The sequence below is a fragment of the Rhamphochromis longiceps genome, linkage group LG5 (assembly GCF_057381845.1).
Source record: "Rhamphochromis longiceps isolate RC_006_pf linkage group LG5, R_longiceps_female_GT1.1, whole genome shotgun sequence".
NCBI lineage: Eukaryota > Metazoa > Chordata > Actinopteri > Cichliformes > Cichlidae > Rhamphochromis > Rhamphochromis longiceps.
Window position 1 is genome coordinate 32,640,927 of NC_140561.1, and position 13,699 is coordinate 32,654,625.

At 38.6% G+C, this 13,699-nt stretch overlaps 1 protein-coding gene across 4 annotated transcripts in view; it reads right to left on the minus strand.

The window, feature by feature from the left end:
* Positions 1–4,179: 4,179 nt before the first annotated feature.
* Positions 4,180–13,699, minus strand: part of ephb2b (eph receptor B2b) — a 127,228-nt gene continuing 117,708 nt past the window's right edge. For all 4 annotated transcript variants that reach the window (XM_085407255.1, XM_085407253.1, XM_085407254.1 and 1 more), the window contains exons 12-16: positions 13,185–13,400; positions 12,601–12,750; positions 10,791–10,984; positions 10,008–10,163; positions 4,180–8,884 (exon numbers count right to left, since the gene is read on the minus strand). In XM_085407255.1, the coding sequence (XP_085263381.1) occupies positions 8,776–8,884; positions 10,008–10,163; positions 10,791–10,984; positions 12,601–12,750; positions 13,185–13,400 (825 nt within the window). In that variant the 3' untranslated portion in view covers positions 4,180–8,775. The remainder of the gene's footprint in view (positions 8,885–10,007; positions 10,164–10,790; positions 10,985–12,600; positions 12,751–13,184; positions 13,401–13,699) is intronic.

The window sequence follows — 13,699 nt, forward strand, 5'->3', positions numbered from 1 at the left end:
TTTTAACTGACTAACTGGTTCACCATAACTTACTGCTATTTAATTTCAAACAGAACTTTGATGATGTTGCATAAGTATTTCGAAAAGGTGATTCCAGCTCAGTGTGATGTTGATTGACTTGTAAGGATTATGTAGTCCTTCATATGCGGATGAGTGGAAAAAAGCTTAAAATTCTTCCCAATCCCACTACAGTGCCACTGGATACATTTTAAAATGCTGTATTAAATTTAAAGAAAAGAAAAGAAATAGCTATAATTGCACAAAAATGGATCAATGGATAATTACAATTTTAAAATATGAATAAAAGGCATGCTCGAATGCTCAAATGGCAGAAAATATGTGAACAAAAATGTAAAAAATCAACACAAACAGATCTGTTCCTTAGCTATGTTTACATGAAGCTAAATATATTGTTTCACGTTAGTTTTATTCTATTTAGGCTTTTAAACCATTCTACAAACACCATGATCAGATTTAACAAACACAGTATCAGACCCTTACATTAGTCTTTATCTCACCTAATCAGAAGAAAAACTGTACTGTATTAATAACTTAGTCTGCTAACTTTCAGACTGTATGTGTCCTATGTTGAATACGATTAAAGAATAGGAAATGTGTGGGAAAATAGACCTCTCTTTCTAAAATAAGAAAAGTTGTTTGTTTGTTTTTTTTGACATATTCAACATTTGTACACGTGAAAACTGTTGGTCTGAAATCTTAATTCAGAATTGTTTAGGTAAGAATAAAAAAATGTGTGTATGTAACCACTTACACTGTGAAAATAATAATTTAATAATACCTCTTGCTAACACTAACTTCTAATAAATATTGACACTGTGTGAATAAATCAATAATATTGTAAACAACTGTATGATTATCATTTCTGTATGTGTCAGCATAGTTATGCTAACATGCAAAATTATAAATGAATATAACTGATAATTGCCAAAAAATATTGCAATTGTAAGTGTAATTGTCCATTTTGTTTTAGTACACATAACTGAAGTAAAACATTGACATTATGAGACCACTAACTATTGTAGAATATAGTTTCATGCTCACAAGTTATTTTTTCCAGTTGTTGATGCCTGCAAATATTTATCATCTAAAAATAAGTAATAATTGTAAAATTTTAAATTTAAAAATAACACATACTGAGAAGGCCACCCTAAAATTCCACTGCTTGGAAAAAATGAAAATCTGATTAGAAGAGATAGGGTGGAAAAATATAATATAATAACTGGGTGGGATTTTCAGATTCTTTTTAATGAGGCATCCACATCCCCCCTCTAGATAAACACCTGGTGCTTTTTAGTCCGTCTGTTTTCCTGTGTGTGCTTGTTGTGCCTACCTTTGTTTCTTGGAAAGGTGTTTTGTTTTGACTATTTGAGCTAGCATTCTGGATTCTGTTTTTGCAGATTTTTCTACATTTGAATCGACTATTACATGGTCAATTTTTCTTCTGCATGCCTGCCTTCTGGATATAGGTTCTTTTTTTTTACACTACTGCAAAGGCAATAAGCCGCTAGTACAGCCCAACAACTGACTTATTTTCATGAAAGAAAAGAAGAACAACATGAACATGGCTGGTTCGCAACTCTTTTCTGTAATTGGTACACCAGGTGCAAAGGAGGGCTCTGGACGGTGTCGTAGCAATGAATTATGCAAAGGACAAGACCGTAGGCACCGCTACAAATCCCCCTTATCCCTATTCAACCATAATTCAGTCTACAACAAAAAAACAACATTGCTTAAGTACCTGAAATATTCCTAAATTAAATGAATTTTCCAATATAAAAATGCTACCGTCACTCACGTAAAAACCTATAATCTTCTTTGCACCCACTTTTGCAAGTGTACTGTATGTTCTTCCCCGCTCAGAGAAAAAAAAAATCTATCAATTTGTTCCAATGCTGGACTGTGCTGGGCCCAGAGTCATCAAGGTATAACCAAGTGGAAGAAATTATGGGTGGTCAAGGGTAGCAGTTGAAAAGGGTTGGGTGTACCCCCCTCCACTGAACTCCTGAACCTCTCCCCTACTCCTCATGGGGTGAACCGTTTAACACACACGCCATTCTCCAGCGGGTCAGGTCGAGGTCTCCAGCCTTTCACGCGTCGGCTGCTAATGAGGTTTCAAAATTCTCTGAGCAAGGTGAAAGGAGCCTGACCTACAGTCAAGAAACGGAGCTGTGGAGAGATGGCAGCGCTGTTGGTCAAATCACTTCTGACACAAAACCACAGAACAATGTGCAGTAGGAAGGCTCCGGGCATACACTGAGAGAAGTGATGCTAACTTAAATGTTTAATTTGACCTAAAATAATCATCTCTGGATTTGCAGGTGCTTTTGAGACTAAGTCCATTTTGATGTGTATGCAATGCGACATTTCTGAACATGAAAGCATTTACTAAATCTTTAGCCATGCTTTTAGCATTGGTGAAGTTACTACAGAAGATTTAATTTTTAAACTGTAGGAATTTGAATTATTTCCTGCGGGACTTTTTTCCCCCTTTCTTTTTAGAATAGCTCATTGTGAGCTCAAATAAATCCCATCAGAGTAGGACTTGTACCACTGAAGGTTAAATAACCCTTCTCTTACAGTTTTCTTTTTTCATAAAACACCCAGTCAGGCATTTTAAATGTTAGAATTCTCAACATAAAAACAGCACTCTATTGAGCAAAAACAGAAAGCAACAACTAAGCAGACCAAACCAAATAAATGATTTTTTATGAATCAGTTTTTTTGTCCTTTTAGGCTGCGTAACCCAGCAAAAAATATTGCCACAAATCCAAATATTGCATGCACAAGGGGAAAATGAAGCTTATGATGATTTGAACCTTGTATTTCAAAGGAATTAAAAACACTAACAGGTGGAATATTAAAGCAAAAAAAAGAGAGAGTGAGAAAAAGATCCTTTGCACCTACAGTGAGGGCATCCTGGGGCTCTGTTGTACTCTGATGAAACTCTTATCCTGATGAGAGTGGTCTCTTCCAGATTGCCAATTCCCTGAATGATCTGTGAACATTATGTGAATCATATGCTAAAGATTTCTGTTTCATCTGATAATGCAGTGTGAATGGATTAATGGCATCTCCACTAGAAGTTCCAGGAAGTTGTAAATACAATGGCTTAACAAAGATTTCCTGACAGCATGCTGTGGCCCAATCCCTTACTACGAAACTTCTGTTAGCTTTTTCTTTAATCTTTCACCCATCTACATGCCTGCTCTGTCATGGGTAGATGGGGCCACCATGCAGTACACTTAAAAAACGATGTAGAACACAAACAAACCCCATGTTAGCTGTTGAATGTAAGCAAGCTAGCCATAGCAACAGCTTAATTGAGCTTTTCCTTTTCATTATGACTAAATGTCTCATGTATTACTAAGGTTTTGCTTTGGGTTTGTCAGCCATGACTTTAAAAAATATATATATCATCGGGGTAAAAACAAATGAAAGCTGAAGTTTTCTTACCTGCTCTTTTCGGCTGTTTTTCCCCCTCAGTGCACTAGCTTCCTTGTGGCAGTATGCCTTAGGTGTTTTCAAAAGTGTCACCCGGCTTAGCTTTCAAATTGTTTTTTATTTTTTATTTTATTTTTTACATTTACTCTAATAATTTATGTTATTGGGCAATTTCTGAAAGGCAAATAAGTATCAAACATAATGTTAACCTAAAATACCACATTTTGCTTTTCTAGATTAATATTTAATTTTAATAAGAATTGTATCTAATGCTAGGAAAAAGTAATCCTCGGCATTTCAAGTGACTAGTTTTTGAGTGATTTGACATTCTTTTAAATTGCAAAAGAAATAATAGTAAAGTAAAATATAAATATAAAAAGTATAATATATATATATATAAATAAATATATATATTTACTTACAGCATTTATTTGTAGCTGCTTTTTACTTGATTAAATTAAATGCCAGCTGACTAGACTATTGCCACAGAGACACATTTTTATTACATGTAAACTTAAAAAATATCCTTAAAAAATGACTTAACCAGTAATTATCTGTCTGGCAGTGCCACAGCCAGCATCCACTCATGTTTGTGACACCACATATTTTTAGATAAACACTGTAAAACAGACATTAAAAATGCTGATGATGATGATATTTAAAATCAATAAATAATGAAAAAAAAACCTTATCGACATTTTCTTTTTATTACAGATGTTTTTTTTTCTTTGTGTTTTTTTTTTATTGAGGAGAGTCAAGTTGGGCTTTCCATTTTTAGAAAATAAACCAATGACAATATTACAAATAATGAAATTGTTACATCATTCACAGGGTTACAGTCAATATACATTTATACAGAAATACAGGATCTCCCACGTCAGTCACAGTGGTCTGAACCAGCACTGGTCTATAATATAGGCTTTAACAGACCAGAGGAGCACACAGAGATACCCTGACTGCACTAACCAACAGCCAGAGTGGTAGTGGTGGAGTGAGAGACTGGGGTAGGGTGAGAGAAACAGAAGGCAACACAAGTGACAGGATGCCATACTGGAAGAAAAGCTTGTTGAACTGAGCGAAAGACTCAGGCCTGCTCTGAGCAGCAGCCAGCATTTGTCCATCAGCAGAAGCTTTCTGAAATGTCCTAAACACTGGTAATCTGGCTGCTGCAGCATTCGCAAACTACTTGGACCTGAAAATGTCACCCCAATGAGATACAATTGACCACCACGGCAGTAGAGGGCGCTCTGGTACTTCAGTCTGCAGCCATTAAAGAGGAGCCATTTTCTGCCACAACAGGAGCTAGACTTCAAGGTCTGACCAAACTGTAGTAAGGTGGCGTCCATATGCAGCCCAGTTGCTGGCACAGCTCGTGTTTATGCACACGGTCACGTAACTGTAACACTGAGGCTTAACGGTTTTTCTTCGTCCTTCAAAAAATTGGCACACGGTGAGGACAGAGCTGAGTGGTTTTACTTTTCTTCACAGATGTGAAAGGAGAAAGTACAAGATGTTTCTCTGAAAAATGCAGAGACAAAATGCGTGAAACCATCACTGGCATCACCACCACACTGCATCTACTTTACTACCCAGAGGAAAACAAGGGAAACTGGAGCCTGCATGTGTAGATGCCGTATTTTTGCTGCGGTAAGACTACACCTGTTGAGGTACTCATACATGCTGTTTTTTGGGGGGGAGGTGAATGGTAAAAAGCAACTGCTCTGAAAGAAAAAATAAGTAAGTGAATAAAATAAAGAGCACAAAGACCCTTCTGTATTTACAAGTCATCAAATTTCCAAGTGATTGAATATTGTGATATATACTACTGCACTTCTGAACTGTGAAAACCATTTACAAAAATGGAAAAGTAATTTCATTTAAATGAAATATTCAGTCTGATTTCAGAGGCAATAAAAGAATAATCACATTGAGTGAAAATTCTTTTAGAAACATGCCTGTCATAAAAACTGCACTAGCTGAATCACTAATTCATTTTCTATACATTTTTCAATAGCCTAGAAGTTGAACATACGAGCTCGCTGGTCACTGCTCTGATCTGCAACAATATTTTTTTTGTGCCACGAGAATCATAAGATACATAGAGCAGACACTTCATGCTGCATTTCCAAACACTCCAAATTCAAACAAAAGATTTAAACTCCAATATATGAAATGAAAAATAAAATAAAACCAAACTTTCAGAAAAAGAATTCTCTAAGCTGCAAGAAGTACAGATAGTATGGACCAAAAGAAATTTGAATAATTTCAGCACTATTCCACCACTGCGGCATGTCCGCCCACCCTGTTTTAGGTACTTCCTTGAAGCTAACGTCAAGGATAATTGCTTGATTAATAACTCACAGTCTTGGCAGCATCCAAGGACAAGCATCTGAATGAGCTTTAATGGGGCTGGAGCGAAACCTCACCAGCCTTGTGTATACTCGAGTCTAATTTCTTAAGTGTTTTTCCTGACGACAGCATATTTGCTGTACCATGAGAGTGTACAGCCTCAACTAAATAAAACTGATGAGCTGTTAAGTATTGGGAAATGGAAAGGGAAGATAATCAAAACTCAGGAAAAAAAAAAAGAAGACTACATGTTGGCATCAGTGGCATTTAGGTCACAGCATCACTTCTCACTCACTTCTCAGCTATGACTTAACAGCTCATGAGTCTCCTCCTTCAGTTTCATATGTTATGAAAAGCTTCCAGGGAAATATTTGTTCGATGTGTTGTACCGCAGATGAAAATAACCAAGCAGAGCGTAGGGCAGAAAAAGAATGAAAATCCCACCATCCACTGTTGGCCTTAAATTCTCTGGACAGGCAGGGATAATGAAAGGTAGAACAACAGTGGAGCAGTAACTGAGGTTTCTCACTTTCTTTAAGAGGGGCTTTGGTGCTAAAGCTGTCTTGGGAACTCCTGTCTACATCTGAGGATTTGGTGCAAGCAAACATGGAAGCATTGTCCGGTCCCGAGGAATCTTTCTCTCATACTCAGTGGCATGCAGCATTAGGACAAGACATGACACAACTGCCCCACTCATGAGTGGCAGTTCGCCTGCTGCTGTAGATTCTTTTAAAATCGCCGAGATGAAACCGGACAACTGTTGGAAGCCGACTGTGTGGAGATCAGTGGAAGCGGCAGACAGGTGGCCCACAGGCATGTCTGTGATCAAGAGGACGGGGAAGGAATCAGTGCCTGGACAGAGCAGCAGTGATCAGGGTGCGGCTGCCCCGCTGTGACCAGACACATCTGACCGATGGCTCACAGCTGGACATCCATGTCTGGCTGTCAGGTCTCAGAGCGCAGCTCAGTGGGAGCTCTCCACTGCTGATAACATTTAGTGGCTGTGTACATAAACCCCTGTCTGATTCAACATTCACCATCGCTGGAGAATGACTGCATTGCTATACACTCCATCTTTCCCCCCATAACCCTTCCAACGGGTTACTGACCACAACACAAACAATGACTGAGTGCTCTGAACTCATTAGACAGTACCTTTCACAGGAAACCATAAAATAAATGCATATACTGTCTATTAAATAAAGCCAAGGCCTGTTACATGAAATTGCCATTTATCTACATGGTTTTGTGCACCAACATGATTCAAAAATAATTTCAAAGCATTTATGGAAGATCCAGAGTGTTTTGTTGGAGTCACACAGTAGACTCAGTGCAGAAAAAAAATCTTAAAGTAATAATAGCAGTTCATTGATACCAATAGAGAAATTAATACAACGCATTGCATGTTTTTCCATTCAGTCAACATCTCGCTGAAAAGTCCATTCACGATTCGGATTGTGTGCGCGAGGAAGAAAAATGTACGAATTTGTTTAGAAAAGGAAAACTGGCAGAAGAAGACCGAATATAATGCAGACGCATTACACTCTGTAAAGTGTGTCAAATCTAAGCTCTTACCAAACAGAGTTCTAGTAATTGCAGCAAATCAAAGCACTGTGAAATTAACCACTCACTCAGCATGCTATCAAACAAGTCCCGACGTTTCGGGAGCGACTGCTTCTTTGTGCATGTGTTATGCATGTGCACATGCGGACACACAGCACCGGAGATGAACATGAGTGAGGAAGCTTTAACAGAGACTTAATGCACGTGGATTCTAATGTATAACCTGTCTCTTTTTGTATGACTACACAGGTATTCAGTTTGCTTTAAAAAAAAAAAAAAAAAAAATCAAGAAAATAAACTCAAGCCCACCGCCTTTGCAATCAGTTCTTCTGCTCCTGAACTGTTTAATTACAATAGCTATCTCTGAGTCATCGTTTTATGGCAGGTCATGTGCATTTGATATGTACAGTACAGGATCATGATTGGGGTGCAAAATACTTCTATTTGGCAGGCTGTGAGGAAAAAAACACTTAAATTTTCTTTAGTGAGAGGAAGCATGGTGAGAGGGAGTCTTCATCACAAAATATCACACAATATAGAAAATTACTTGCAATGAGATTTTTTTTTTCCTTTTTCTTCAGTGTTGATTTCACTGTTTATCAGTCTGATTGAAAGTGGTTTTGACATTGTCTGTGGCAAAAGTTGTCTAGTTCACTCTTTTATATCATCTTTCCCGGGGAAACAGTTGGGTGTACACATCGGATCACCTAGTCTCCTCCACACCTTGCCTTTCTGAAAACCACAGAGAATTTCTGTGTTTTTGAACAATGTCCAAAATTAAAAACAAAAACAAAAAAACAAAATCCAGGCCTTGTCGAGAGCAGTCTCCTCAACTCTTCCTTGTGTTCTTTTTTGTTGCCCTTTTAAAGGGTAGCTTTCCTACTCAGTTCATCTAGTGTTCAACCTTATATCATCTATAAATTTAGATAAACTCCTTTCCTTTTTCAGTTTTTCTTCTTTTTTTTTTCTTTAAAAAATTCTTTAAAAAATTATCAGAACAAGCAAACCAAAAAATAAAATAAAATAAAATAAAACAACATCAATGAAAAAAGGTGGAAGATTGAAAAAAATGCGTTGCTGGTCACGTCTAACCTCCCATGTTTCTGGCTCTAAAGGTGGTTTGGCTGTGGGCGGTCTGATGCTTCTTCACAAGGACTTTTGTATTCCTAACTCTCCACAGCTGATCCCAAGGATGGAGGGAGAGTCAGGGTAAGGGGATAGGAGGAGCACGGAGGGAAGTGGAAAAGGGAATGGGAGATGAATGGCAGTCTGGTGGGAAGACCAGACACATTGTCACATGGAAAAAAAAAAGAAAAGAAAAAAAAACATCAACTCCATCCTCTGCACCCAGAGCCCTGCATCCCAACCGCCTTATTTTTCCCTCTGCTCCACTTGGGAGGGTCAAACCTCCACCGACTGGATCTGGTTCATCTGTGCCCGCATCATCTGGACACTATTCAAGATCTTCTTTTGATGGCCTGCTAACGTCACACCAACCCTCAGGATGTCACTGGAAGTACAGACAGAAGCAGATGTTAGGCTGATGTTACCACAGGCTATAAAACAGTCTTTCACGACCTATTATTCCATCTATCTTTCAATCTTTCCATCCACCCACAATATGCATGTAAAAGACAAACGGGCATTTGCCAAAAAAGTCAGAAATTGGTAGCAACATATCGCCACATATCACAGTATAATATGACAGCATAAGACATGACACAAGCATTACAACTGAAAAAAACACATGTATGAAAAACGGTTTGACAGTAATCGAACGAAAGCATGAATGGTTTTGACAAGACACAGTTGTGTGTCCATGCACTGAGGTTAGAAATAAAACAAAAATAAAGCTTGAACGTCAGTTGTTTTTTTGTAAAGGAAGTCTTCTGGCTGTCTCTCACCACTAAATCGAATGTATACAATGCCAAAATCGCAACATGTTTTTCACTAAAGTCTACCATAGAGAACATCCGTTACAAAGATCATGAGTTCCCGCTGAAATATCCAGTCCCACATTGTCTCAAGGCTTCGGCCCCAAATATCGCTTGCTTATAATGTGTTTCTTATCCATAAAATAATTAGTTTTCTTTCTTCTACTGCTAAGTCTCAGCAGTAATCAAAGTTGTTGAATTACCCATTACCATCTGTTTTCTTCAAAAGAACTGAAGCTCAACATTTCTGTGAAACAATGTCAGGCATGTGATACTGTTATACACTGACAGCATTTTTTTTAAATCAATTTCTCTACATGTGGCACTCTTAACAAGATTCTATTTTATATGTTTGGGGTAATTGTTCTCCTAGTATTTCATGAAACCGACCCCACATTCTGATGTTTCCTCTTAATCTTTAAAGTGAGGTCAAAGAGAGGCCTGCTGAACACATGGCAGAGAATAAAGGCTGATTTTATAGCTCTGAGCTATTGTGCCGATGGTTCAGCCTTGCAACTGCATTATTACAATCTGCTAATTGCATGCAGTGCTTGCGTCTTTTCGAACAGGCCAGAGGCAGAGTCTGGTGCTCGTTCAAGTTTTAGGTATATATGAGACTCAGCAAACCCACTTCTTGTGATCTTTTTTTCCCCCTTTTTCCTTATCGTATCCAGAATACCAGCAATCATCGGCACTTACTCCATGGTCATCTGAGACACCACATCAAATGTAGTGAAGTCCTCATTGGCAAAGCTGTCTTTATACTGGCCCATCTTGATGGCATCCAGCCACTCATCCACAGTGCTGAAGCTGGAGAAGTCTGGGATGCTGCGGTCCAGGAGAGGGAGATGAACACTGAAGGGGACACAAGCAGGGCCCGTTAAGAACAACGATAATACAAAATGGCAGCTTGAACATCAAAGCCAGTCTAGACCACCTGGGTATGATTCAAAGATGAATTATTACATTACATTTTCAAAATTTGAGACGGAACTTCCAAAAATCCCACCGGCCTTATCCATGAACCAATATTTTCCAAAGTGATTCCTCATAAAGGGTATTTTCCAAATGAAGTGATAGGCTTCAGGGAGCCAATATATTCACTCAGTCTATGTGGAAAATTTGGCCCTTGGTCCTGCAGTTCACCACAAACTAAACTACAGACGGGGATAATGGAAATCAGTAAACCCTGGCTCTCAAAGGAAACTAACACCCAGAGCAGAAACGCTTCAAATGTTTTGAAAATTTTGAAAGTGCTTCAATCGAGGATTTGCCTGAAGCATTCGTGGGAAGGATCTGATCTATCAAACCAAGGCTTTAATTTACATAACCGCTCGGCGCCATGGGAAACAAGAGACAAAAGTTGACGGTGCTGTGGATGACACTGTAGCAAGAGGACGAATTTAGAGAGACAGAGTCTTTTTATGGAGAAAGACTCTGATGCTTATATTCTATCATTGACAAAATCTGTTTTTCACTCACCCTGAAGATAAAGGGGTCATCGCCTTCAGTGTGTTAGGATTACGGATCATCTTGTCAAGGTTGTTAACAATCTGGCTGAACTTGGGCCGGTTGTTGCGGTCCTTCTGCCAGCAGTCCAACATGAGCTGGTGAAGGGCACTGGGACAGTCCATGGGCGGGGGAAGCCGGTAGTCCTGCTCAATGGCATTGATGACCTGCAGGGGGAGACAAAGATTTCTAAGGGCCGCTATGAGGCTCTACAAGGAGGAAACTGATTTTTAGGGAGAAGAGATTTAAGAGCCAATTCTGGAAGATGTGAAGACATCTTTCCTTAATTATAAATAACAATATGATAGTTTAAAATACTGAATTACATGGGCTACATTTGAAAGTATGGATGTTTATCTGACAATATATTATGATACATTACGTTATTAGATTGTTAATTGCAGCAGTGCTTTTGAAAATAAAATCATGTAAGGTAGGAAAAGGAAAAACAAAAAAGATTTACATTTTTATTTTTTGGTAAACTTTACATGTATTTAGTGATATTTCTAAGACTTAGAGAAAAAGAAAAGTATCTTTGTTCAGAGTGCCAAAATAATGGCTCATAAAACTTTGAAAAGTTATAAGAAGCAGCTGCTTTTTATTGGGAAATTAAATCAATTAAATTTTTTAACGATGTAGTATCCCACGCCTAAAAAAAGAATTCTCAATATTTCCCTTACAAATACAGTTATTAATTATTATTATCTTAGCTTTATAGAGTAATGCTCCATCCACAGTAAAAATTCATCACAGCCACATCTAACACAACTAAATCCCGGCGCTGATGCTTTCATTTCTGATTAAATGAAAACATCCGTTAAGCAGTGAACTGCTACAGCCATTACTTTGTGCATTAGTGTGCAAAGTAATGGCTGAAATATTTAAATTACTTTTAATTACAGTTATTCCATATATATATAATATATGTGGAATATTTTTGTACAGAACTCACTATGTTAATTCCGATTTTGAAGAGGTGTGAAACTCTAGTTAGGTCAGTAGGAACATAAACCTTATTCCAACAACTTCACATTTCCCCTTACACTCTGCCAACAGTGACTTAATCTCCGGCCTTTAAAATGTATTTAATGCTTTCTCCCCATTAAGCCACCTTAAATATATGTCTGACGTGTGCCATGGATGTTGTTGGTCGAGGGAGAACACAGAGGTGGTGCACGGCTAACAGAGTGAAACAACTCAGAGGACACTTGTGACAAGGATGCCCAATCCCCTGCTCATTATCAGGGCCATTAAAGAAGCTCCATTCAGACCCAGATTAATCTCATTCATGAGACCTCCAAACGAGGACCCCGATGGAGCAGAAACACTATCTGGAGCTGCTAATAAGATAACTGTTGAGGTCCTCAGTCCCTCTTAGCACATTAGTGTTCTCACTTTCAATTTGAAACTATTTTCATTATCTCTCTCCCCATAATTTGCTCTCCCATCCACTACCCAGAGGGAGATAGAAAATGGAGGCTCCAGTCAAGAGCAGAAATTGTCCACTGAGCAGGGCTGTGCATTTCAAATGATCTGATTATGTCTCTGTGGCGAGTGCGGGGAAATTTTCATATAAAGCCCATGTGTGAAAGCTGCTGTTTAGCTAAGGGAAAGCAGATACGATGGCAAAATGCCTCTCTAAGGAATTTGAGGCTGTAATGAAACTCAGACACCAAAATGTACCCGTAGTAAGGCCTCATTTAAAATGTTTCAAGGGGAACTTTGTCTAAAGAATTAAGAACAGCCAATTTAAAAATTATTTCAGCAAAAATTAAATACATACATCTTGATTAGTCATGTCCCAGTAAGGCCTCTCTCCGTAGGACATGACTTCCCACATGACAATCCCATAGCTCCACACATCACTAGCAGAGGTGAACTTTCTGTACTGGATAGCTTCGGGTGCAGTCCATCGGATAGGGATCTTCCCTCCCTGTGAACACAAAGGGCACAACCTCAGCAAAAGACGCAAGACCGAAACCTGACCGTCACAGTGTCCTGGCTCCGGAGAGAGACACTGTTCATGGCAACAATGCTGATGGTAATCCAAACTGGGAGATGGATATAACAAAACCCCTGGGAGGAAAGTGTGGTACATGAAATACTGGAGAGAGAGGAAGTAAAGAACAGGTGAAGGGGTGATATTTGTCTTGATAGGGAAAGCAGTCTGGGAGTGCACTGTAGTATGCACGCCAGAGCTTAACTTAACCCTTAAAATAACCTATAAAACTTTCTGCCAGCAGCAGACGAATGGAAGCCACGTGGTCATTTGCAAAATCATGTAAATCATTTAGATGACACAGTTTAATTGACTGCTTGTGTGTCTCGTGTCTCATTAGGTGAAGGGAAGACTTGATTCTTTCATACCAAAGCGCTAGTGTAAGTAGGATCCGACGTATCATCCTCGAGGAAGCGTGAAAGGCCGAAGTCTGACACCTTGCACACAAGGTTGCTGTTGACCAGGATGTTTCGGGCAGCAAGGTCACGGTGCACATAATTCATGTCGGCAAGGTATTTCATGCCTGAGGCGATGCCGCGTAGCATACCAACAAGCTGGATCACTGTGAACTGCCCATCGTTTTGCTGTAAAAGAGATGTATTGAATTACAACCACGTATTGCACGGAGGGGTTCATAAAGAGGAGAAATTCTGGTTCACAGCAGGACAATATGTGCATACAGTTAGACCATCAGTGCAAATTCATCTTTAGATTTGTTAATTCTCAACCAAGTTTAAAAATTGTGTTTTCGGGATCATCAGTCATGGTTTAATATTAAAAAAAAAAAAAAAACTTTCACTGTCTTGCCTTAAACTTTTTATTAAACTTAAAAAAAAATGTTGTGTCCAGCTTGAGACTCAAAAAGACTATACCTAAAAATACA